At 42.7% G+C, this 27,403-nt stretch overlaps 1 protein-coding gene across 1 annotated transcript in view; it reads right to left on the reverse strand.

Moving 5' to 3' along the window:
* ITGA8 (integrin subunit alpha 8) overlaps positions 1–27,403 on the reverse strand; it is a 178,738-nt gene that overhangs the window by 123,619 nt on the left and 27,716 nt on the right. Inside the window, exons 5-12 of the mRNA XM_074945995.1 lie at positions 22,931–22,992; positions 19,905–19,950; positions 18,622–18,747; positions 16,294–16,338; positions 14,303–14,346; positions 13,192–13,248; positions 12,936–12,988; positions 6,332–6,537 (exon numbers count right to left, since the gene is read on the reverse strand). Coding sequence (XP_074802096.1) covers positions 6,332–6,537; positions 12,936–12,988; positions 13,192–13,248; positions 14,303–14,346; positions 16,294–16,338; positions 18,622–18,747; positions 19,905–19,950; positions 22,931–22,992 — 639 coding nt within the window. The remainder of the gene's footprint in view (positions 1–6,331; positions 6,538–12,935; positions 12,989–13,191; positions 13,249–14,302; positions 14,347–16,293; positions 16,339–18,621; positions 18,748–19,904; positions 19,951–22,930; positions 22,993–27,403) is intronic.

The following is a 27,403-nucleotide window of genomic DNA, read 5'->3' on the forward strand; positions in this document are numbered from 1 at the left end:
GGGGTTCTGTCACCACCTGCCCTGTAACTGTGGGTGCCCATATGCTTTGCAGCTTTGGTTCAGACCCGACACAGTAGCATGCCCACAAGCACAAGGTCTCACCCTGGCTTCCACCAGCCGAGTTATTCTTTGCAAGGTGACCCCAACAGCCCTTCCAGTCTCAAGTCTCCCCAAGTCCATCCACCCGAGTTCTTAACTACCAGACTCTCGGCCTTTTTCTCTCTGGCTTGTCATCCCCAAAGGAGTGAAATGAGCCCCCCAGGCACAAGCTTCCTTTGGTGGACATACTCCATACAGATTACACAGCAGACATGGGTTTGGGGTAAAAATAAACAAAAGAGTTATTTAATAGAAAAATTGCAGCTTGAAATATGAAATTGTAAGGGGAAACAAACACATACAAGTTACACAGAAAATAAACAAAGATGCAACAGGCTTTACTCTTTCAAATTAGATTACAGTCCCTTTCCTAATACAAGTTACCTATTGCCTTAGAACAGTTTCCCATCATGCCCCCTGTCAGGGGATCCAGAGTTTCACAGACAGCTCCTGCTAAGTGACTGTCCCTCAGTTTCTGAAAACCTTTCACTTCAAACCACTTCCATTTTAAAAACAAGTTTTTTTTCAGGGTTTTTTCTATCCGTCACTACAAAGATTCAAAATGGGGATATCCTGTTGTCTTAATGTCTTCCCATTAACTTTAATGGCCTTTTCCTGGGTGTACAATGGATTATTACTTGTTCCTCGTTTTGTGCTCCTCGCTCCTGCAAGGTGTATTTGACATTGTAGTACAGGTTATGAACAGAGTTTTTTTTCTCTCTCTCTCTTCATAACCAGTCTGTAAACATAACTCATAATGACCATAAAGTTACAAGCTTTCATAAAAGACCTTACTGAACATATTTCTGTACACAATAACATTGGGTACAATCAGTTGATTCAATTGATTATTCTTTGGGGTTCAGATCCCCCTGTTCTCTCCTTGGGTTGTGTGGACCCTGATTGTCACACCATTAGCCACGGGTTTTTCCACAAAATAGCAGACAGCAAGCAAGCTTTAGCTAATCTGGAACTTGCCAACCAAAATGAGCTGCAGCAAGGATTTATGGAACTAAAAATTCAGCTCCAGAAGGAAATTGAAGGGTCACTGACCACAATGGAAGGCTGTTGAGACATTGAGCTAGTCAAAGGACTTGGGTAAGACCAGACATTTACAACAGTTTTCTATCCTGTTCATAACTAGAGAGACGTTGGGACCAGTGATACAAAACCCCACTATCTCTGTGGGCAAAACTCCCTGGGAGGCTTATTTGTGTCAATTCAATATTCCAGCTCAGATGAATGGCTGGGAAGAGGGACACAATGAGCCCTGTAAATACAGCTCTGTCTCCAATATGTATGCAAGGAGGGAGTCTAATGTGGTTAATGACCATATTGAATGACTGGAATAAATGACACATGTGGTTTGTAAAACAAGGAAAATTTGCAATAATGCAAAAATTAAAGAGAACAGTTCAGACAAATGCTCGTACTGTGACAAAACTGGTCATAAAAAGGATTGTTATACATTTAAGACAGGCCAAGACAGACTGTCACAGGTATCTAGTGGAAACCTCTCCCCCAGTCTGGGAAATGTGGGGACACCAAGCTGAAGGGGCAACGCTTGGAGGAAGAATGATCATCTCCACAGTTTTTGTTTAGATTTGGGCAGTTAAACAATAGTAACCGGAGTTTGGCTATTGTGTGTGAGATAGCATCTGTGATGTGTTCAGGAATTATTGACACATGCTCAAACATAACAGTTATGAGACCAGACACACTAAAAAGGCCACGGAATAGGGGATCCAAAACTGAACAACCTAATTGGTCTCAAACGGAGATGGCATCTGTCCAAAGCCTGGGAAGTTGGGTTTGAAGATGAGACCTCTGAAATTTGAGCTGGGTGGCTGAACTAGCGGATGAGCTAGTAATTGGAGTTCATTTCATTATGGCTAACAACTATGCACTCAATAATAGGAAAGGTGTCTTACAAATTCAATCTGTGGAAATGACCTTTAAAAATATGGCCCAGGTGCGATAAATGGCCTATAGGTCTGCTCCCAGGTGCAGAAACCACTATAACAGCTATATGCTGTGGTAGCTTTCCAGCAAAGGGAAGAAGGAGAGTGCTTGAACCCTGTTAGGAAATCAGGGTCTTGGTGCAACCTTAGCTTTCAAAGCTCTCGTGGCTCTGAAATAAGAACTGATCCCTGTTCATTTGCTGAATGTTTCCAACAAGCGTCAAATAGTTAAAAAAGGCGGGGTGGGGCCAAGGGGGAGGGAGGAACTGTAGTTGCAAAATGTGAATTGGTAGATCTGGTTAATGCTGGTATTGAAGAAAACTATAAGGTAGAAGAGGGAGAAGGTGAGCTTCCAGAATTTCTATTGGACCTGTTGCAGCACTGTGTTGTACACTGGGGAACAGCAGAACTATTTAAGAGACTTTCTGGTTAGAAATCAGGAGCTGTTCTCCTAGTCCAACAGAGACATAGGTTGTACTGCACTGGTGCAGCACAAAATTGATGGCGGGCGGCGGAGGAATCTGACCCTCACTGCTACCAGGAGCAGAAAGGGAAGAGGCACTACAGACCATCAACAAAATGTATCAGGAAGATATTATTGAGCCTTCAACTAATCCTTCGGCCTCCTGCATAGCTCTGGTTAAGAAAAAAGATGGCAACACAAGATTCTGTCTGGAGTATAGAAAACTAAATGAAGTCACTTAAAAAGGATTCTTATCTATTACCATGAACAGATGATACCCTAGATACTGTAGCACATTGTCTGGTTTTCCACACTGGATCTTAATAGTCGGTACTGGCCAGTGGAAGTGGATGCAAAAGACAAGGGGAAAACTGCTTTCGCAGCAGGACAATGCTTGTGGCCATTTAAAGTGTTGGTTTTGACTTGTGTTTGCCACCTTAGAGAGGATAACGGGGAGAGTATTACATGACATGCCCCTCTCAGCCTGTCTATTTTATCCTGGTGCATGTAAAAATATTTTAACAGGAACTAAAACATTTAAAAATGGTCTGTGATAAGTTGAAGGCAGCCAATTTGAAACTGAACCCAAAGAAACGTTAGTTGTTTCAAAAAGAGGTAATCTACCTTGGGTATACAATTAGTGAGGAGGAAATTTCCACTGACAAAAATAAAATTGAGGCTGTACAGAGCTGGCCAACTCCCCAAACACTCACAGATGTGCAGAGTTTTATAAGGCTCTGTTCCCATTACAGAAGGTTCATTTGTGGGTTTGCCATTATTGCAAAACCACGGCATATGTTGGGTGAGAAAGAGAAACCATTTCAATGGTCAGCAGAGTGTGATGTAGCATAAGGCTCTAATAACTGCTCCTTTCTTAGCCTATCCATGTTTTGAAACCCCCTTCATACTGGACACAGATGCTATTGCTCATGCTTTGAGGGAAGTATCGACAAAAGAACACAAGGGAATTGAGAGGGTGGTAGCTTATTATAGCAAAAGTCTAAGTTTTCCTGAGATAAATTATTGCACCACCTGAAAGGAACTCCTATGAGTGGCTTGTATGGGAGGAAGTATATGGTTAGGGCAGACCATGCTTCCCTGCAATGGCTCTTTAGATTCAGAAATCCCAAGGGACAGCTACCAGCTTGCCATAGCAGTGCTATGATTTAACAATTACACACAGGCCTGGCCATAAGTATGGCAATGTCGATGCCTTAAGCAGGACAGCAAGGAATGAGTTGCTCAAGGGGAGGAGTGTGCCTTCCTTCCTCCCTCAAATTCGCATTAGTGCTCATGTTCTTGGTTCATCCTTGAACAAGGGGGTGGGGGGGGCTGCAAGAATGGACCCTAGAGCAACTAAAAATCTTCCTAACGAGAGGATCCTGATTTCAGGATAGCGTGTGACTGATTTCAGGAAAATCAAATGGAAAACACAACCACCCTGGAATGTAATGTCACCTCACAACACCACAGTAAAAGCTTCCTGGTCACAATGGGAAAGCTTGGAATTTAAAGTTGAAATATTGTATAGGAAATGGGAGAAACCAGGGCGGGATGAGTACAGGTACCAGTTGACTGTACTGGATACACCAAAAAAGGAGTGTCTGAGGTTATGTTATGGATCTTAAAACTGCTGGACACCGAAAAAGGAGTGTCTGAGGTTATGTTGTGGATCTTAAAACTGCAAAACCCTTAGCCAAGCTAAGGGAGAATTTCTATTGTGTAAAATGCAAGCAGAATTGTTAGTATATAGGTCTGTTTGCTAGCCTGGGACAGAATTTTGGGTTGGACTTTTTGATACTCTTATACTAAAATGTGTAAACAAGGGACAAAGACACTGTGATGTTGCTTCTTCCTAGTCAGCAGGATTTGTTAGTACAATGGGACCCAGATAAGAGCAGTTAAAGTGTTACTTGAGAGCACAATTTAAAATTGCCTCAACCCCTATCTCAAAGCAAAGTCAAGCAACCAGTCGGGAGGGGAAAAAGGACTTGGGAGGGGAGGTATAAAACACTAAAAAACCAAAGAAATGCCCTTACCTCACTTGAGCACAAACTCACTCTCCTTAACCCTCCCAGACCCAAAATGGAACATGACCCTAAGTTGTAAGGGGTGGGACTGTGCGTGTGCAGGTATATTTGGGCCTGCGAAGGAGGAGGAAGAGGTGGGAACAGGGAAATGGAGAATGGGAAATGAGAATGGGGAATAGGGAATGGGGTCACAGGCAAGGCTCTGTGGCACCAGAGCTGGGAAGGGGGACATGGGGTAAATGCTCTGCGGTGTCAGAGCTGGGAATGGAACATTGGGAAACAGACTCTGCTGGCGTGTAGAGCTATGGATAGGTTTGCTTGGAACTAACCCCAATAAACATTGCATTGTCTGAACTTTGGACTTCTGGTCTTCTGCTTTCTGTCAGCGAAACAAGAACCGGGGAGAGGGTAAGGGAAAGCCTTCTAACAAGGATGTAGAAAGTTGGTGCAGAAAATGTGATGTTTGCATTGCAAAGAAGGGTCCTCCTAAACCTGGGAGAGCCCCCTTGCAACAGTATCCTGTGGGGACACCAATGGATCTCATTGCTGTTGATGTTCTTGGGCCGTTCCTTGAGATGGAGGCTGGCAAGTAATAGTTGCTAGTAGCTATGGACTACTTCACAAAATAGCCTATGGCTTTCCAAGCAGAAATCAATAGGCTGTGGCAGTAATAGGGGTCTAGTGAATGAATTCTTCACCAGATTTGGAGTCCCATGTGAGTTACAGACAGATCAAGGGAGAAACTTTGAATCCAAAGTGTTTCAACAGATTTGTGAGGTTCTAGGCATACACAAAACTTGCACCCACCCCAGCACACCCACAATCTGAAGGGATGGTGGAAGAGTTCAATAGGACTTTGGGCGGTCAGTTGGCTACCTTTGCAGAACAGCACCAAAGGGGCTGGGAGTAGCATTTCTCATTCCTTTTGATGGCTTATAGAACAGTAGTCAATGAGAGTGCAAAGTCTACCCCATGTCTGGGCATGAGCTAAGTATCCCAACAAACCTCTTGTAAAGAGTTTCTGAAGAGGAACAAAGTTGACTGGGTTAAAAAGGGGCAACAATATTAAAGTGTTAATGTATGTTCAGCGTTAGCATTGACGTCAATGGGACTATTCATTTAAGTTTAACAGGATATGGCACTTAATTTCCTCTTTGTTAGGATTAGTCAGTGTGTCAGGAATTCGGCTGGCTCTGGGCCTGGTTGCCTAGCAACCCAGTGAGCTCGGCTGGGCCCAATAAACCTTCACTAAGTGACTGTGCTCCTTCATGGGGCAGAAGGGTCAACAGGTCACCATTTAAGTACCAACAGGAGCACAGTGGCAGTTCAATGCATTCTATGCCCGAAGCTGCGCCAGACCTGCTTCCTGTCCATCCCTTGCTCCACCCCATGCCTGCTCTGCTCCAGGCCTACTCGCTGCCTGCCTCTGAACCCCCTGATTTATAACTCCTGGTTCTGATCACTGCCTTGTCTCTTGACCACAACTCCGGCTCTGCCCCTTGATTCTGCTCTGACCACTAAGCAAGACTCCTACTCAAATCACTAGGTCACACTGTGTGACACAGAGATTCTCATCACTTTGCACATTTACATGTTAAAAATGGAATGGTTGCAGAAAAACAAACGTATATTGTTTTATTTGGCTTTTTTCGCAAACATCTTCTAAATCCTGTAGTTCTCTTCAAGAACTGGGAAGAAAGCCATTTTCAGACCTGAAGTACCATCATATTCAGTACAAAGGCAATTTGCTTGCAACATATAATATATTAATTAAGTACCGTTATATCCATCCTGGTTGAGATCTCCAAGATGCGCGATGGCACTGCCGAATCTACCAAACAGTTCAATGCCCGACAGTATCTGTGCGTCTCGGAAGTAGGAAGCACTTTCCTGCAAGTACAGGTAAACCTGCCCTACTTCCTTAGGTTTACTCTCAAATTCACGCTCCATGAAGAGGGGTGCACCAACTAGGATGTCATCTAAACTAGAGGAATAAAAACAAAACCAAATGTCAATGGGAAATTCAGCCAAATGACATGATTCTGGAAGAAGTGAGAAAGTAGCAGAAATAGCCTCACAAAAAATGTGGTTCAGAGATATAAACCAATAATATCAAATGGGTATGTGGGGCCTGATTCAAAGCCTGCTGAAGTTAATAGGAAAACTCACATTGACTTCAGTGAGACAAAGTGAGTGAGATGAGAATATCTATTAAACCAACTTCTTTTGATGGGAGAGACGAGCTTTCAAGCAACATTGACTTCAGTGGCAGGCTCATGGCATGGAAATCCTCTGTTACTGTGAAACCCTATTATTACTTGACTGTAATATATTTAATTTTGGCAATGGTATTTCTCTGTCAGGCCAATAAACTTTATTTAATTGAGAGCAGAGCTTTTTCTACCTTAAGTCTGAAATGGTCTCTGAAAAGCCTTCCCAGCAAGGAACCAACACAATGAGAGAGACACAACAAATTCTAATATGTCTTAACTCTTATGTAAAAAGCATATAAAATTTAGGAGGAGTTAAACCAACAGGGCTCTATAGAAATGTAATATGGCTGTATAGCTAATACTCTAAATCATATAGAATATAACAGAGAATGAGATCTTTTCTATGTTTTTAACCACCATATAGAACTGAAATATTATAGGTTGCTTCACAACACCTATAGAAATATTATTTTCTATAAATTTGATAGAACTTCTCCATAAGGAAAACTGTAATTTAAAATGTAAAGTTCCATTTATTTAGTTCTTCCATGGTTGTAAATATTAGATACCATCCTATGCTACACATATCCTGAAAAGGAAGGAAGCGGATGATGAATGAACAAACAAATATTAAAGCTGTCGGGTTTTTTTCCCCACACTAAAATACCCCAAATCTTTCTCTTTTTATGAAAGACGCTAGTGGTTTGGACAGCATGTTAGTTGAAATTGCTGACTGCCACAAAAAGAGAACATGCTATTTGTGTCCCATGAATGCTGTATTTTACCAACTGTTTTACAATTATTTAGCATACACTATATATTACACAGTAGCTCTATCATCCTCCCAGCATTCATTATTGTTATTATTTTATTACAGTACAATATAGAGGCCCCCACTGAGATTGGGGCTTAGCTGTGTTAAGTGTAATATAAATCATTTAGTAAGAGATGGTCCCTGCTCCAAAATCTTACAATCTAACCAGATAAGAGAGACAAAGGAAAGGGGAAGAAAAAGGGGGTATTTTACACAGGGAAACTGAGGCACAGAGAGAATAAGAGACAGATTTTTAAAGGGTCAGATAGACACCTAGTGGGATTTTCAAAAGCACTTACATGTCTAACTCTCAATGGGAGTTGGGCACCTTGACACTTCTGAAAAATCTCACTAGGTGCATATGAGTATTTGTAGATGCATAAACATCTTTAAAAAGGCCCTAAGTGACTTGCCTAAGGGCACACTGAAAGACCATAGCCAGGTCAAGAATTGAAGCCACATCTCCTGAGTCTCAGGGCAGGTCTGCACTACAGCTGGGATCAAATGCGCTGAGATTGATCCACCAGCGGTCGATTTAGCGGGTCTAGTAAAGACCTGCCAAATCGACTGCAGATTGCTCTCCAGTTGACCCCTGTACTCTACTCCCAACGAGAAAAGTAAGGTAAGTCGTTGGGAGATTTTCTGCCGTTGCCCCCCTGCGGCGTAGACCTGGCGGTAACTCGACCTAAGGTACATTGACTCCAGCTACGTTATTCACAAAGTTGGAGTTGCGTAGCGTAGACAGACATAGCCTCAGTCTAGTGCCTTCACAGCAGGACCAATCCTTTGTAAATTAGTGTTGTAAGTGCAAGGTAAATTTTCAGTACATGATGCCTTGTGGTTCTTCCTCCTGCCCTGCCCTGGGGTGACTTGTGCCCTAGGGCCAATAAAAGGAGCAGTCCTTGTACGTGAAGAATAGGTCCATCAATGGCTATTAGACAGGATGGGCAGGGACGGTGTCCCTAGCCTCTGTTTGCCAGAAGCTGAGAATGGGTGACAGGGGATGGATCCACTTAATGATTACCTGTTCTGTTCATTCCTTCTGGGGCACCTGGCATTGGCCATTGTTGGAAGACAGGATGCTGGGCTAGATGGACCTTTGGTCTGACTCAGTATGGCAGTTCTTATATTCTTACTCCCCTGACCAAAAGAACTGCTGTTGCATCTGGCATTGCATAGGGAACACAAGTGAGAGGCATGCAAACTGAGCCTTTCCCATACACACCCACCAATGCTAGGGCCAAATACAATCTGATCCTTAGAAATCTGGTTGGAGGGAGATGGGAAACCCTTCAAAGGGAGAGCCCAGAACTATGTGTTGTAAACAAATATAGTCACCTAAGTTACTACTAACAACTGAGATTACTTACAGTGAATTTAAATGTCCAGAGCAAGCTTTTGGCACAAGCTTGCAGCCGGGGGGTGGGGGAGACGGGGTGCTAACGTGGCTTTAAGCCATCTTTATAGTCTCCTAATTCTGGGCTGCCTAGGGGCATCCACCTAAGCTACAAACACCCAGTCCCTTAATGCCTATGGGTAAGAGCACTTCCTGACATCCCCATAGTGCTCAGCTTCCCCACCTTCATGCCCCCAACACACCCCCTACATTAGGGCTTGCAGTGGGGCCCTTTTAGTGCAAGGTAAGCTCCCTTTTGCAAAGCCTGTACCAGTGGGAACTCTTCCCTGGCCAAACCCAAGGCTCTAATGTCTCTTTATGCATTACCACAGCAATGTATAAGGGCTTCAGCAGAGGGGAGAATTCTACACACACACACACACACTTTACTTGTCACTCTCCATGATCCTCATTTACTTGTTTGCATTTCTCTCAATGTGGATAATAAAAAGCAATAAATCAGTCTCACTTCTGGTTTATAGATAATTTTACTTTCCCAGTTCTAGTACCTCAATGTTTCAGTTTCAAGCACTGCAGAGGAATTGGTTGGTTGGTCATCAACACCTGTGTCCTTGGCTTTTTTAATTGTGGATATATTTCAGTTGCTGTAAGGTTTTGTAGAGGTTTATTTTTACAAAATGTGGATCTGAGCCAAATTAAGGTTGACACCATCCCTTTTAAAAGGCAGCAGGAGTAAAAATAAGAAGACGGAAAGCCGCCAAATGGTGATATATAACCATAACTGTAGTTCAATCTATGGGGGGTATTTTAATAAGTTTCATTAGATTCATTTCACTACTGCACCATGATGTTGTAGTTAACATAAATCAACATATTTATGTTTGTTCCAGCACATAAATGTGACTAGCCAGTATTGCTTCCTTTCTAATAAAACAACATTAAAAAGCACAAGCTGACCACCTGCTGGAATTTTATGCAATTCTTTTGTATCCTGGTGAGTAATAAACAGCAGGAGTATGGGAAGTGTCAATAGTTTAAAGTGTAACTATGTGGAGCTTTGATATAGTACAAATAAAAGACTGGTAAATATTTTATTCCACTGTTTTTCTTGGATATATGGTTTCAACCTAAAAAGAAAAATTTCCTTCGTCTCCTTGCTAAGAATTTGTCTATAAATTTATTACAAAATGGAAGTTTCTAGTTTCAATAGCTGATTTATTTGTAAAAGTGGTGGACACAACTGTAGGACGGCAATAAACCAAGATTTTCTTGTGTCCCTAAAACACTTGCAGACTTTACATCAAGAATAGCCCTGGAACATTTAGTTGAACTGCTCAGGCTAAAGTTAATCAGAGCTGCCTTCTAAATTATTATGAAAAATAAAAAGGTCTAATCTTAGAACTTACTCAAGTAAAAGCCTTGTCCCTATTTATCTTTTCAGCTTGATAAAGAATCAGGTTTCCTATACTGGTCAGACACCCTGCTTCTAATTTCTCCACAATCCCTAGCTATATAACAACTTTCCCATGCATATCTTTTCCCTCAAGCAATTTTTGTTAGACTTAGTCTCATCTTCTGAGTTATATTTCTAGTTAGTGTACATGCTAGGGTGACCAGATGTCCCGATTTTATAGGGACAGTCCTGATTTTTGGGTCTTTTTCTTATATAGGCTCCTATTGCCCCCACCCCGTCCCAATTTTTCACATTTGCTGTCTGGTCACCCTAGTATATGCCGTCAGTTACTGGACTGCAGTCAGGCACATTTATCAAGTGAAGCTTCTTTGTGTTTTGTTTTCAGTGGGATGTTTAGATCTTGGAGAGAGTCATTAGATTTCCTTTCAGATACAGGATGGGAGACCACACAAGCCTCCAAAGCTGTTTGATGATATTACTGTCATACAGCTATGGAGTTAAAGGAACACGGAATGTTTTAAAAAGATCTTAAGAGATCTTGCAAGCGACTAGCAGATTCCCAAGAAATAACCGGTTCATGAATTTGTTGGCTCAATGAGAGATGAAGCTAAGTCACAATCAACTTCTATAAAGCTCTTATGATACTAGCACAGTGTTTCTTAACATTTTCAGGTTGGTGACCCCTTATTCAAAATAAAAAATTGTCCTGAACCCCTTACATTTACAATAAAAGTAAAAGTTAAAAAATGTATACTCCAATTATGACTGCAAATTCTACTGGTGACCTCACAAACTTTGAAGGTTTGGGCTATCCTAAAGTTATTCTGGACATTTTATTTTCTTTAGAATTATAATAATTATATTAGAATTATAATAATTATAATAAACTGTTCAATGCTTCACAACCCTCCCCATTGCCTTGTGTAACCCCCTTGCGGGGGGTGTGTGTCTCAATTAACCAGTTGAGAAACACTAATTTAGCCCACAGAGAATACTTCATACATGAACCTACAAATAAATACAAGAAGAGAAAGTGTCCCATATGAAGCATACAACTCTTGGGGATATTTTGCAGTAGGTGAATAGTCACACAGTTATAATTTTAAGCCTGAAATAACATTGGGAGGAAACTCTAAGGCTCAAAGTATTAGTGATCTTATCTCAGTGATAAAGAACTAATGTTAACATTCACTTACTAAAGCCCTGATCTTGCCAACTACTTTGAGTATGTCTACGTGGGGATAAAAAACCCGTGGCTGGCAGGGGTCCGCTGACTCAGGCTTGTGGGGCTAAAAATTTCTGTGTAGACATTTTGGCTTCAGCTGGAGCCCAAGCTCTGGGACCATTCACTCTCGCAGGGTCCCAGAGCTCAGGTTCCAACCTGAGCTCGAACATCTACAGAGCAATTTTTAGCTCTGCAGCCCAAGCCCTGCAAGCCCAAGTTAGCTGACCTGGACCAGCTGCGCCATGGGGCTTTTATCCGTGTGCAGGCATACCCTAAAACTATTCACAATTTTAGGTCTTGTTGACACCTAAAACTTAGGACAACCCAGCTACATCACTCCTAAGATAGGTAGTTAAATCCCTGTGTAGATATCCCTGTATAGACACTGCTAGACTGATGGAAGAATTCTTCTATCAACTGCCTCTCGATGGGGTGGATTTACTACAGCAACGGAAAAACCCCTTTCTTCACTGTTGCAAGTGTCTACATTATGGTGGTGTAGCTGCAGCACCACAGCTATGCTGCTGTAGCACTCGTAGTGCAGACATACATGAAAGTTAATGGTGCTTAAGTGCTCTATGAATCAGGGCTTAAAAGCCAGATAGTGTCATTAAGGCATAACCCTGAGTAATGGGAGCTCTAAAAGGCATAGGTCCTTAGGCGGGCACAATACCTCTTGGAACTATTGTAGAGTATGGTCACTTTGCAAACCTTAAAAGATGATGCAGTGTGCATGGACCTTCATGACCAACCAGCTGAGCTCCTTTTGGACAGGCTAGCGGCCTTAAGAAGCCCTTGCTGCAATGGGAGATGGACAGGGTATAAGAGAAATTGAAAAAGAAAGGCTCTGCTTTTCCATAGAGGAAGACTGAACCATTCTACATCTGGCTTTTACCCACGTCTTTCTAAACACCACTCCTTGCCTCTTTCAATATTAGGAAATTGAACAGAATTTGGATGTTCTCACTCTGCCCTTATTGTTCCAAACAATCTTGTCAGCTGTCAGTAAGAAAAACTCCACTAAAACTTCTTTTGCAAAGGCCATTAGACCAAGTTTTAAAAAAGGAAGAGTGAATTAATAAAGTTGAGAACCAAACTGGATAATTAGAGCTAGAAAAGCACAGAAGAGCTGTACAGAAGTATAAGAAACATTTTTCAACTGAGAGCATTAGAAAAACAGAGTTTATTAACAGATATATTTATTTTGGCTTTTCCATATAAAGGGATCATGATGGCTTTTGGAGATGTAGTGTGAACATTATTTACTAAGGCCAGGATTTTCAAAAGGAACTAAAGAAGGAGTTAGGCAATCAATTCCTATTGGATTTCAATGGGATTGGGGTGCATTGTGTAACCTACCCATCACTGTTAATATCCGACACGGCAACAGTGTACCCAAAGTAAGACGCCATCTATAAATGAAAAACAACACACACATTTTCATATCCAATATTCATTAAAAGATTGTTTTTCCTAACAAACCTCTTTACCTTTATGAAAAGTAATATTTTCTACCCTTTGAAATAAATTAACAAATTGTTAGAACTATAATATTTTAGATGCAATGATATTCCTCTGAGAGATAGTATATTATTGCTTAGATCTTTGACATTACCTGTTCACCAGTGAAATTCTGAATAAAGGTCAAGTCTGTAGAATTAATAATTGAAACCTGGCAATAGAAAAAAATATAAAAGGTTCCAGTCATACCATAACAAGTTATACTGTAATGTAACTACAGGTATATTTAGAAAAGTTAAAGGATGGTTCAGTGGTTACAGCACTAGCATAGGACCTGGGAGACCTGAGTTCAGTTCTCTGCTTCACCACAGATTTTCTGTGGGACCTGAACAAGTCATTTAGATTTTTCTGTGCCTCAGTTCCCCATCTGTACAATGGAGAGCATAGTACTTCCCTGCCTGGCAGCAGTGTTGTAAGGAACCATACATTAAAAACTGTGAGATGCTCAAATACTACAATATCTGGGGGAAGCATATATGTACCATAGATAGGTGCTTTTTTATTTTATTTTATTTTATTTTTTTTTGAGCAGTGAGTTCCAATATGAGGTTGGAATCTGGCAATATGATAGAATCTGGAATCTGTTTAGGGTATGCAAGGACTACAGTCAGGTCTGTAGCTGGGAACTGTCAATTTTCCACGCAGATTGTTCCTGAAACCTGGCTTTTGTTGTATTTACTCTATAAGGAGATAAGCATTGTTTCACAACCTGCACTGCTCTCTCTTCTCTTCAGAATTTATACCATGACTTTTCATATCTGACAGTTTCATAACACATACATAGAGCATTGAACTGAAAACCAGATCTGAACATCCCTAAGCTACGTAGACTTGGATGTTTCTTCATCATGGGAACAACCAGAACAGTACATCAAACACCCATGGACTTGGGGTGAATTTGGATTTGAGTCTGCAGCTATAGAAATACTGGCACAAGAGTTCAAAGCAGTTTTGTAACTGGCTACAGAACATACAGACTTCAAAAATAAATAAAAGCCTGAGCTTTAAAGCCCAATTCCGGAAAGCAGTTAAGCACATGCTTAAGTGCTTTGCTGAATCAGAGTCTAAGTCCATAGGAGTTTTGCTCGGATAAGGAATGCAGCGTACAATGTGGCATAAAAACATGATATAGCCTTTCCTCCTCAAAACAACATAGTACATGCATTTTTACTACTAATCAGATCAAATGTGGGTACAATACATACATAGCCAAAGTTCTGTGCTCCCCTTGGCACTCCAGCAACCAACTCTGAAAAGATAATTAATTAATTAATGCATACATTGTTTTAGCTGATTGGAGCACCGTCACTTAAATTCTGCTACCATACAGCCCCTATTATTTGAGAGTATGCTGTCTATTAGCTGTATCAAAGACCCCTGTAACTGACGTTAGATTTTTAAATTTGTATAATGTGCTTATCAGCTTCCCTAGATATATGCACAAAATATTACATCATTAAATGTTGAACTCTCGGTCTACACCAGGACAGAGGTCTCTTTCTCCCTAGTGTCCTCTAGATGACATTTACTGTATACTTCAACTTTAACATTATAGGAGAAGGAATTCCAAAATTACAGGGAATAAGCAGCAGCAGTTGGGGGCAACTGGGTTAATTTGCATGAGTCCTCCACATCCCAACTGACTTTGCACGTTTTGGCTATGGAGCTGTTCATGCTTTTAAATAGTCCATTTTCATAGGCCAGCCTTTCTGACAAATAATCTGGCCTGCCTGAGACAAGATGCATAGCTCCTAAGGTCTGAGCTGCCTAGGAGGCCATGCGTTTTTCGGCTGGACCAAGTGCCTGGGTATACTGCTCAATTTCAAAATAATTTCTGGAAATAGATGAATACGGTTGGATGAACTTGGTGCTGCATAAATGTGATTATTTATTTTTTAACCTCAGAAGTCATTTTGCTCTAAACTCTGCTGCCACATCACATGGGGCTCGGAGCTCAGCAAATATCAGCTAGACAGGGTCAGGCCTGGTCAATATTTGGCTAAGTCTTCTACTGAACGCTGGAGGAAGTGGTGTTGCTAATTCATTAGGAGATGCTGTCTGATGCTCTGAGTCCGTCCTTAACCATACTACTAGGGAACTGTGCTGCTTGAGGCATAGGTCAGATATACCATAAAACCAAGGTCTTCACCATTTGAGACCAATTAAGATCCGAAGTCACAAGGGGAGCAACGTGAACCTCAGAGTTGAAGCCAAATTCTAATCTGGGTAATGATATTGTGCCTAGCTACAAAACATTTTCCCTGTAATTGCAGTTGAAAATTCCTCCTCACTGATTCTCCTAAACTTGTAGGGCTTGTTGCTGTCCTCTGTTACATTGCTGATCCATTTTATCCCAGAGGCAGCCAAGTTTTATGTTAGTAAAGAATCCATTATAGATATGTAGCTTGTAAATAATTGGATTAAACTTGTAATGTGTGTGTAATCTTCTGGATGAAATTGCCACGTACATGCAAATACCCTACTGTAGAATGTATTTGATCTAAGAAAGAGCCTTCAGTTCTAAAAGAAGCTCATGCATTATTCTCTTTCAAGCATTTTTGTTCATGTGCCTTTAAGCCTTTCCTTATTCAAGGGATCAGTTCCTTATTTTATTTGCCTGTATAATGTTTTCTCTCCTTTTAAATATAGATTTTTAATATTAAGAGTTCAACCCTGACCAGCTCTGCTCTGAAATGCAAGATTCAGGAAGAGGAGAGAGTATAGGGATCCCCTTCCCACTACACAAGCAGTAACTCAAGAACTGAACAGAACACATTGCATTAGGAGGAGGAACAGTTAACAAGCTGTCCCATGCACCATGTCCTCAAGGGATAGGGTCTGTAGCTTTTAGGAAACATCCAGGATCCCAAGTGAATAGTGCTTCTCTCAGAAGCACCTGGAGTTAGCTGGCAGATGTGGCCTTAGAGTGCTATCCCCCAGCCCTACCTGTGTAATCTTGTCCTAGGCAGAAAGATACCTATGGCTGGGGATGCATAGGTTTAGGCTACTGCAGCTCTGCTTTCCCTTGCTGTATCATCCCAGGGAAAGATTTGCCCCCAAGTACATTGGGTAGAGATTCATTATCCCACCCTTTAATATTTTAAATGTTTAAGACCCATTTTCCCATTTAGAGAACAGAAATAGATAAACAGACATGCACACAGTCATATGCTTTACATTTTGACTTGCTTCTTACCTTGTTCAAGGTCTCCAGTAAATTCCCCAGCAGCCACTGAGTATCCTAGTTTAAGAATAAATTACAAGCATGAAACCTGACAAATCATTTACTTCCAAAGAAACATGCTTCTGGAAGGGCAACCAAATTTGTCCTCTCTTTCAATAATCTCTGTGAGAACTTTATAAACTAGTATATCTAAGACTGGGGGGGTGGGTGGGAAAGGAAAATCATTTGTCAAGTTATGATGACTACCTTCACCATAAGTCGCAAAAGTACAATAATTCTACAGGCCTAAATCACTAGGAAACACATTGCTATTTAATTGCACCCCAAAATCAGCTGTTAAGCATTAATACTTTATAATTTACCTGAAAATATAAACTGCAAATGCTACATCCTTTGTGATAATAGCTTTTTTATTATATTCCTTTTTCGCCACTATGATGCATAATCACACAATTGTATCTGTTATACATAGGATCAGATTTCCAAAGCTATTTAGGCATCTAAAGATGCCAATAAGTGCCCTAAAAAGGACATAAGGTTAAGCGCCTAATGCCCATTGACTGAGTAAGGACTAATGGATTGGGCCCATGACTGCAAAGCCAAATACAAAGCATATGTGAGAGGACATATATCACTGCCTTCAAACTTCACTGCATCATTTCTATTATCATTGAAAAGAAAGCAACATTTGTTTCATGCAGAGTTATGTGCATATTACACACAACTCCTGGAGAGAAGGAGCCATCAGCTGTCTTTTAAAACATGTACTCAAAGAGATCTAGGTTTCTCTATGTACAGATTACTCCCGTTTATCTGAAGCCCTATTATCCGAACCCCTTAAACAACCCCCAACATGAGATACATGCCCTCCACAGCCTGTATCTCATGCTGGGGGACAAGGAAAGGATTTGGATAATTCAGAGGTTCGGATAATAGAGCAGAGAGCCCGGGCCAGGGCTGTAAGGAGAAGGACAAGCCCCTGGTTGCAGGGAAGGCCTCCCTGCTGCTGAAAGAAAAGGAGTAGTAGTGGCACCTTAGAGACTAACCAATTTATTTGAGCATAAGCTTTCGTGAGCTACAGCTCACTTCATCGGATGCATTCAGTGGAAAATAATGCATCCGATGAAGTGAGCTGTAGATCACGAAAGCTTATGCTCAAATAAATTGGTTAGTCTCTAAGGTGCCACAAGTACTCCTTTTCTTTTTGCGAATACAGACTAACACAGCTGCTACTCTGAAACCTGCTGCTGAATGACTCCTGTGGCAGTGCAGGGAGCCCTCTGCAGCCCCACTGTCATGGGAGGGAGGGAGTGGGGCAGAGCAGAGATCCTCAGCCACGATTGCAAGGAGGAGGATGACAACAAGCCTTTGGCCATGGTGGAAGGCATCCTGCTGCCAAAAGGCTCCTTCCCTCTCAATGATCCAAATAAAATCCATGTCCCCCATGCTTTCTGGATAATCAGGGCCCACTACTGCTCTCACGGAAGTCAATTATAGTTTGTCCTTAACGACAATGAGAGCAGAATTGGGCCCTTAGACATTACTGTACTAAAGCGTTACAAAAAAGGTTTCTTTTCCCTCTCTTAACAGTTGAAATAGTCCCTAATTACAGTAAACTAAATCATTTCCCCTGACTGAAAAAAGGTGTGAACATGAAAAGTTAGTATGCTTGCTTAAGTACATTAAAACCCATGCATAACTATAGCATCCTAGTTAGCTAGTCATTTAGGATCTTGAACACTTACTCCTGTGTCTAACTTTAAGCATGTTTGTTGTCCCATTAAAATAATTAGCAAATTACTGAATGGGATTCCTTGCTCCTGTGTTTAAAGTCAAGCAAGTGTTTACAGGATTGGGGCCTTCATAATTTAGGATTTGCTTTCTCATTCAGGTAAGTCCAGTGCCTCTAGACCAGGGGTTAGCAACCTATGGCATGCGTGCCAAAGACGGCACGCGAGCTGATTTTTAATGGCACGCTGCTGCCTGCCGGGTCCCAGCTGCCGGCCCCACTCAGCCCGCTGCCAGTCTGGGGTTCTGGCTGCCGGCCGCTTGCCAGCCGGGGTCCTGGCTGCAGGCCCTGCTCAGCCCCCTGCCGGCCTAGGTGAATGGAACCCCATTTAATTTTAAATGAAGCTTCTTAAACATTTCAAAAACCTTGTTTACTTCACATACGACCATCGTTTAGTTATATAATATATAGACTTGTAGAGAGAGAGACCTTCTAAAAAATGTTAAAATGTATTACTGGCACACGAAACCTTAAATTAGAGTGAATAAATGAAGACTCGGCACACCACTTCTGAAAGGTTGCCAACCCCTGCTCTAGACTGTATATCTTACCTAGGTAATTGTCATCATATATGGGTGGTGCCACTCCAGTTTGCTTTTCTCTTGTCAGTTTCCTTAGAATATCCTTGAATGAATAGTCCGTAATGATATCTGCAATACTGGTGGTGATTACTTGACCTGTATTCAAATAATTGCATAGAGTAAAGGAATTCAGAGAAGAGCCAACTCCTTAAAATACAGGGTTATCTACAGTTTTTAAGATTTAAGATTAAACACAAGTTTCAAGACACTGTTTACTCAATTCATCGCTAACTGTCCAACATCCATAACAATGTATTGCCAGACTGCTGCAGCAGAGACGAGCAGTGCATAGCCATCAGTGCAATCCTTCCCCACTGCCACTCTGGGAGCTTCCTGAGAGTATTTAAACCAATGCACTTCCACATCATTCAGAAACAGGAAGACAATATAGAACACAACATGGTATTAACCATAACTAACACAACTCCATTCCATTTCAAAGTGCTGGCCCTGACCTTCCAAGTCCTACATAGGCCTAGATCATGCTCTTGCAGTGACAGCCTTTCCATAACAGCTATAATTCAATGGGATCCTATAGCCCAAAAGCAGTGTATTCTCAGAGGAGAGTTCAGAGATATGGAATTCTGTTCCATCAGAAGTCAAAATAAGTCAGAATCTTTCTCCTTCAGTGACACAATGCGAAACCCATTACACAGGTCCACCACAACAATGGAGCTGCCGAATGGCTTGACAATGTCTTCTGGTAGGCAGACACCAAGAATGCGCCTTACCGTAATAATGGTTAAATCAAGGGAGGGGCAAAAATGTTCTGCCCTTACCTATAGCAAGGCAGGTCTCATCTATATATGTGGCATCATGATACCACAATAATGAGATGCGGTATTAGAAATGTCTGGACAGAAATCAATCTAAAAATCCCAAACTGTAACTTATGCTATGAAAATGTCACACATAATGTACTCTCTCTATTGTGCAATTGACACTTCAATTCCAGATGAAAATAAAGTTAAGTTTGTCCATTAAGAGGCAAAATGTCAACAGTAAAACATTTACCTCATTTCGCCTCCTATAGAATCCATGGCCTGATTCTGATCTCATTCTTTTTTTTTTTTTTTTAAACACACAGGAGTCACTACATTGACTTCAGAGCAGTTATTCTGATTCACACATATATAAGTGACACCAGACTCAAACAGATGACCTGACGCCTAGAAAATAACAGGAATCCAGGATGAACTTTCTCCTGACACCTGGCCTTTCCTTTTTGGTTGAAGTTAACTGAGTGAACATACCTTGCCAGTAAAAACTCCCAGGTCCTCCTACTATAAGATCCCCATTCTACAAAAACAACAGACATGAACAATGTTAATTATAAATCGATAACACGCAGTGGAAAAACAATTAGTACAATTATATCTAAACAACTGTCCTGTTTTATTTAAACAACAAAAGGAAAATCAGGGTCATGGTACAGGATATAGGCCCCGATGCAGGAAAGCACTTCTTTAAGTACATGCTTTAATCCACCCTTTTTTCAGGAAAGCGGTTGAGTGTGAGATTAACTTTGAAGTCAAGACACATGCTTTAGTGTCTTTCCTGAATAGGGATGCTTTCCTGAATCATCAGGGCCATAATCTGTTTGGCATCTACAGAATAACATTTCTCAAAGACTGCTTTGTTTCTTTGTAAACAAAAAAAACTAAAGATAACACAAAAGAGGTCAGTGATGCCCAGTGTATCCAAAGCAATGCTTTACAGACCGACATGGCTATAGCCACCTTGTAGCCATCCCTTTGACACAGGCTAATTGGGTGAAAAGAATAACATGAATGTAAAATGGATAACAATCTGTCTCAGAAACACAATGTACGGTTACCGTGTTTAGCCACACACGTGTGGCCCTGGTGGTCTAGTACTGCTATAGACCCACTAGCTACAAAGTATATTCCTAGGGCCCATAGTATTGTTACTAGGTGGCATAGGGGAATGCACTGGACACACTTTCAAAGCACTCCACCCCCACCTCCCCCCCAGAAAAAAACAATGTGATTGAATTATTAGCCTGCTGTTGAAAGAATCCTCCTATAAATTGCTTATATTTAAAAAACAAAAACAAACAAAAACCACTCAAGGGCTGATGCTCAGTACGTTCTAAAAATCAGGTCCTGGTGAGTGACTCAAGTTGGGCACATGAAAATGGAGGCACCGCGTGGGCTGGGGCACCATTGCCCCCCTTGGTTAGACAGGATGTTGCACAGCAACTGACCAGATCAGCAGGGCAGGCACCCACCCCTGGTTCTCTGAATCTCTGTAGTCCTGTTCTGGAGATAAGGATGTTTATTTCTGTCCCATGGGGTTGTACAGGGCAGCCCTTATGTTTGACAAAGGTAATCAGACCCTTGCCATCAACAGGCCTGAAACCCCCTTTGGTTCTTAAGTCCCTGTTCGGGGTTGGTAGGGGAATCCAGGCCCAACCACTCCACTGGGTTCAGCTCAGATCCCTTAACGCAGGCAGGCAGAATCCTCCAAAATTCTCCTGCTATACTCTGAGCTCCTTCCTGCCTCCCTTGGTTCTGTACGCTGCTGAAGCCTGTGGCTCTGGCTGTCCCTTCTCTAGGTCATTGTCACTCCGAGGCAGCTTCTCACCAGCTTGCTGGCAGCTCCTTCTTTCTCGGGTCTGTTGCCTCCTCTGGCAGCCACCTCCCCCTCTGCTTTTCAGCTCTTTTATTCAACCAGCTGCTCAGATGCTGCCAATCAGCATTGATGGGCAGTTCCTTCATTAACCCCTTGGTTGCCAAGCCTGCCTAAGGTCTATGCACCCCATGACACAACCAAAATCACTAGTCACTTCTGAAGGTTTGGATGGCCAGAGCAACAGTAATGCTATAGAACAGGCTGGGATGGATTCAGGAGAAGTCAATGGGAGTGCATCTAACAAGTTATCTGTAACAGCTTTTATCTATTTTTGAAATTAAACTGGGAAATTTCAAGTCTGTAAAGCTTTTGAGAAATTGCAGCTGTGACGGGTTGCCCCCCACCCTTGGCATGTCACCTGATGTACTGGGGTTTAATTGAGCCTCTCCCGCTCAACCAGCCTGGGTTCCCTCTTCCTGCTTTGCTGAATTAGGCTCTCCAGCCTCTTGCAGCATACACACACAAGTAGGGCTACACCCTGCTGCAGACACAGACTGAAGTCAGCTCTGTGTGAGAGGGCTCCCCAGCACTCACGTGGCCACCTCTTTTGGGAGAAAAACCCAAAATACTAGTGTTTTGCACTATATAGAAATATCTGTACAGCACAAGCTCATAAAATTCACTCTCTTCCTCAGTGTGAAGAGAGATATGCATGACTTCTCCCCCCCCCCCATTAAAAATTGCATAAACTGGGTTTAATAATAAACAAAACAAATTTTATTAACTACAAAAGGTAGATTTTAAGTGATTAAAGGAATAGCAAGCAGAACAAAGCAGATTACTAAGCAAATGAAACAAAACACACAAACTAAGCTTGACACATTAGATAGGTAGGATACAAATTAGCGTATTCTCACCCTGAGTGATAAATAGGCTGGCAGATTCTTAAGGCACAAGTTGCCTTGGCTTTCCCAGGTTTTAGCCTGATTTAGTTGGTATTGGTCCTGCTTTGAGCAGGGGGTTGGACTAAATGACCTCCTGAGGTCTCTTCCAACCCTAATCTTCTATGATTCTATGACCAATACTTCTTACCGTTCAGTCTTTGTTCCTCAGATGTTTTCAGGTGTGTTGTTGTAGGGAGAGTTAGGACCCCTCATGTTGTCATTGTTCCTGTTTTATATCTTCCCCCCACTTGCTGGAAAGTTTTTTGCTGTGACCTGGGTCAAACAGTTCCCATTGTATGGAGCTATCTTTGAGAGGTTTTTATCGCACACAGTTCCTGGGGTAATCCTTATGCATTTATTCAATAAGAAGTCCCTAGCATTGTTTAGCCTCATCCATTTGAAATACAGAGACATGGTCAATATTCCCAGCTTTAGATACAAAAATGATACATGCATACAAATTAGATAAACACATTCAGTAAATCATAACCTTTCCAATGATACCTTACATGAGCAATCTTGCAGAAAGTACATCTCGGTTATGTCATATCCATATCATAAGCATATTTCCATAAAGAATATGGAGTGTAATGTCACAGCAGCAACTTCATGAAAAATGTTACTCAAAACAAGAAGGGGATGAATTTCCAATCAGGGGGACTGGAATAGATGAAGGAAGAGGTCAATCGGGATACGTCAGCATAAAATTTCTTCCACGGAGTTCAAAAGTAGAATCTTACCTTGTAAAAATCTAAGCTGAAGCCTGCTTGACAGAAACCTTGTCCTTCAGGATCTGCATTGCCTGCATTATCAAAATATGAATATTTATTGATCTCATAATGCCTGAGTAGAACTTACTTATAGCCATAAGAGATGGTTCAGAGAAGAGCCACAAGAATGATTAAAGGATTTTAAAACATGCCTTATGATGAAAGATACAAGGATCTATTTAGTTTAACAAAGAGAAGGCGAAGGGGTGTCTTGGTCACAATCTGTGCATGCCTATATATGGAACAGAAATTTGATAATAGGGGGCTCATCAGTTAGCTGACAAAGATATAACAAGATCCAATGGCTGGAAGTTGAAACTTGTCAAATTCAGACTAGAAATGAGGTGTAATTTTTTTTAACAGAGAACCACTGGAACCTCTTACCAAAGGTCATGGGGGATTCTCCATAACTGGCAATTTTTATATCAAGTTTGGATGTTTTTCTAGAAGACATGATCTAAACAGGAATTAATTTGGGGAAGTCTTATGGTCTGTTATCCAGGAGGCCAGATCAAATTATTACATTGGCCCCTTCTGGCTTTATAATCTATGAATTGCCATCACTACAAGATTTCCCAAGGAGAAATAATTAGTACCCAGATTTACATGCAACAACAAAAAGAAAAAATATATACTTTATTGAATTATTGTATTATAGGTTTCCGTTGTGGGTACATATTTTATTAAATATTGTAGTATTGCCTTATCTCCATAATTCAAAGTGATACTGCAAATCCAACTCCTGTGTCAGTACTATAGTTTGTTACAGTAGGAAGAAAATTTCGGTAAAAGAGGATGGAAGAAAATATAAAAGCATGTATATGATTTTATTTTAATTTTAATTTTGGAGAAATATGTTTTAATGCAGTGGTTCTCAACAGGGGGTCCGTGAACCCTTTCAGGGGGGCCGAGGGGCCCCACACCTAAAACCCAGAGCCCAAGCCCCAGCACCTCCCGTGGGGCTGAAGCCAGGAACCGCAGGGTTGAAGCCCTGATCTCTGGCGCCCCATGTGGGGCAGACGCCAGGAGCAGCAGGGCTGAATTCTGGAGCCCCAAGCCCCGGTGCTACCCACAGGGCAGATTTGGGGGGGACATGTTGGTTTTGCCCCCCCCCCCCAAAAAAAAGAAAAAAACTACAGTGCAAGAGCAGGGCAATCCCAGGGCAGCTCCACAAACACACACACCCCGCCACCTCCTTCTCTCCCCACCCCCTGGCCAGGTCGGAGGAGCCAGGCAGTGCAGGACAGCTGCTGCTCTGGCTAGTGTCAAGGAGCAGGCAGCTGCGGTGTTCCCTTGTCTCCTGCTGCTGCTGGTGCAGGGGGTTGAAGCTGCTCCTCATCTCCCAGCCCCCTTTGCTCATGCTGCTGGTAAGAGCCACCCGGGTGGGAGGACCCGGCTCTGTGGCTGGAAGAGCCCTCAGGGAACAGAGACTGCAGGGGAGTCCTCCAGGCACACAGCCCCTAGCTACCCCCCTCTCTGCACCGAACTACCCCCTCCCTGCACCCTGAGATACCCCCTGCCCGCATACAGTCCCTAGTTACCCCTCTCTCTGCACTGAACTACCTCTGCCTGCACACAGCCCCTAGCTACTCCTCCCTGCACCCTGAGCTACCCCCCTGCCCGCACACAGCCCTTAGCTACCCCTCTCCCTGCACCCACCTTTGAGTTATAATTTTTGATTGTGCCCCACTCCACCCCCCCTCCCCCACATCCAGGCAGGTGCATGGCCTGCTGAGGTAAGTCAGGGGGTAGAGGTGGCGCTCCCTCCCTAGACCCTGCCATGCAGAACTGGCTCAACCCCTGCTGGCCCCTGCTCACCCAAAATAGAAATCAAAGTACATCTGTGCCCAAGGGCCCTCCCCCAACCCGGCCCAGTGCCCCGAGTGTCCCCTTCTTCCGCTGGGCCCTGGAGTTTTTAATAGCATATTGTGGGGGGCCTCAGAAAGAAAAAGGTCGAGAACCCCTGTTTTAATGCATTTACGGATAGCAGAATCACAATAGCACACAAAACGTTCTAGGGATCCAGTCTGACAGGATCTGGTACTGGTAGTAAATCTGTGAGCTTACGCAGTTATTGTCTTAAGGATGTGGTCTTGTTTTGTTTATCTACATTTAGCAGCTTTCTAGAATTTTTATGAAAAAATATACCATGCAATTAAATAAACCCCACAGCCTTGAGGCAAAAGGTACAAAACCACCTAAGGAGGTAAAACAATTATATGGGACCCTATGTAATGAACAAATCAGGGCTCTCTGCAGAGCCATGAGATTGGTGCCAAATGATATCTTGAAAAATGATATTGACTACTTGGGACATTCTTTTCTCACTGCCTACCCAGGGTCCCTAGCCACAATCAGTGGGCATCCTGTCTAAACCAGCATGGGTAACCAAAAATGAATGGCTTAGCAAGGAGTCATAGAATTGCTGCAACAGCTTGATTTGCTATAAATACAAAAATAAGGGTCTCCTAGGAAGTTTGAAACTTTTGGATAAATAGTAACTTGGAGGGTGGGTCAATCTGGCTGTATTCAAAGGGGCCACCCTGCAGGAGATCCTGGCTATCTATATAACCCCGAGGGACATACAGGTAATTCATAAAGCCAGGCTTTTTCAGAGACTGGATTTCGGGTTAAACAAGTATTGAACTGTAATATAATTCAGCATATTTGTGTATATTTGCTGAGTCTTCTTTCTTAGTTCTATCACCATGAAGCAATAGACTTGGAATAGACTACCCTGCTATGGTTGCCCAATATCTGTTGGAGGGTAGGATGAAGAATGTGGCGGTCTTTTCTCCTTCCTCAAACCCCTAAAGAAGACCTTCCCTATGAACACCACGCACCTGGGGATGTGCAGGTTCAGGGGGCTACAACTGGGCAGAAAGTGAGAATGGCCATTGGAACAGTCCCTCCACATGGCATCATCCCTGAGAAAAGCCAAAGTGACACACCAGCAGGAACTAGTGCAGAGCTTTTGAACATTGTTTTCCCACAGATTCAGCTTCTCACTCTGTGGTGTCCTCTCTCCCCTCTTTGGGGGTTTGGGTGTAAGGGCTAGGCCATGAGAGGGAGACTTGGTAATGCAGCTCTATCTGGAGCTACTCTGCAGTGGAGAACCTAGTGGGTAAAGCTGAGGAGTTGGCCCTACATGCAGATGTCCCAGTCGCCTTTGTATGTGCTGAGTTCCATGGGATTTTCTTGCAGATCTTAGGAAGAATCACAGGGCTGCTTGGTTGCACACACCTCAGGTGTGCATTCTCAGGGCAGGCAAACAGGGCTACACAGAGGTTTTGGGGAAAAATCTGAAACTAAGGCCCCCACCCTTCCAACAAAATTACCATGGATTCAAGAGAGGGCCCAGAGGGTGATGGATGCGGCTGAAGAGTGAATCCGCCCCACACTCACCCAGCTGTGGTAACTTCAGTCCCATGGGGCTGGGCTCGGCACTCCATTCTGTGCACTGTGACCTAGTCATGACAAAGGGATGGCCAGGCCAAACTTTAATGGTGCTGCCACCCCATGCACCAGGTCACAGCACCTTTCACTCAAATTCCATGGGCTTGGGGGCCCACTCAAAATGCGGGGCCTGGGGAAAACTGCCCTTTTGGTCCTTCCGCCTCGGCTGGCCCTGCAGGCAAACCTCACAGCATGGCATGATGTTGTCTCTAGAACTCCACAAGAACGAACTTGGCAAATTTCACTATCATAGCCTCTTCAAAGGAGGGAGCAGGTCCATCTACTTGTCTGCCCAGGGCTTTGTTGCCACTATAAAAATAACAAACTGATCATCAACAACTTAGCCCTCCTGTGGGCATTTCCACACAGAGGCATAGGCTAGCCCATAACATTAGCTATTAGCGTTGGAAAACGCCACATGGCAAGTAACTGTGAAACAGCAGCTATTTCTGGTCTGTGGGAGAAGTAACTGCTAGACAGTGAAATGATTCTGTAAGGGCCCAATCCAAGTCCCATTCAGTCAACAGGTTCTTCTCATTGATTTTAACGACAGTTGGAGGAGGCCTTTAAGATTGTCTCTACAGCTGCTGGGAGTGAGTCTTGCAGTCTGGGTTGACAGATTTGTGCTAGTGGGGCTCGTGCAAGCACGCTAAAATTAGCGCTGTGGGAGCTCGGGCTCTGAGGCTTAGGTAGGGAGCTGGGCTTCAGGGCCTGAGCTCGAATGTCACAACAACATCTACACAGTTATTTTTTAGCGTGCTAGCCCAAGCCCTGTTAATGCAAGTCTGTTGACCTGGGCTGTGAGACTCACTCCCAGCAGCTGTGCAGACACACCTTTAGAGTTTAGGGAAATAGCACATGAAGTGACTCTCCCCTCCCCCCTCCCCCCCCCCCCCCAAAAAAAAAACAAACACTGAGGCCAGGAGCTTAGCAGGATCCAGAAAGCAATCAAGTCATTCATATGGATAATAAGAATATACAGAGTTA

Source organism: Natator depressus, chromosome 2 (genome assembly GCF_965152275.1).
Source record: "Natator depressus isolate rNatDep1 chromosome 2, rNatDep2.hap1, whole genome shotgun sequence".
Classification (NCBI taxonomy): domain Eukaryota; kingdom Metazoa; phylum Chordata; order Testudines; family Cheloniidae; genus Natator; species Natator depressus.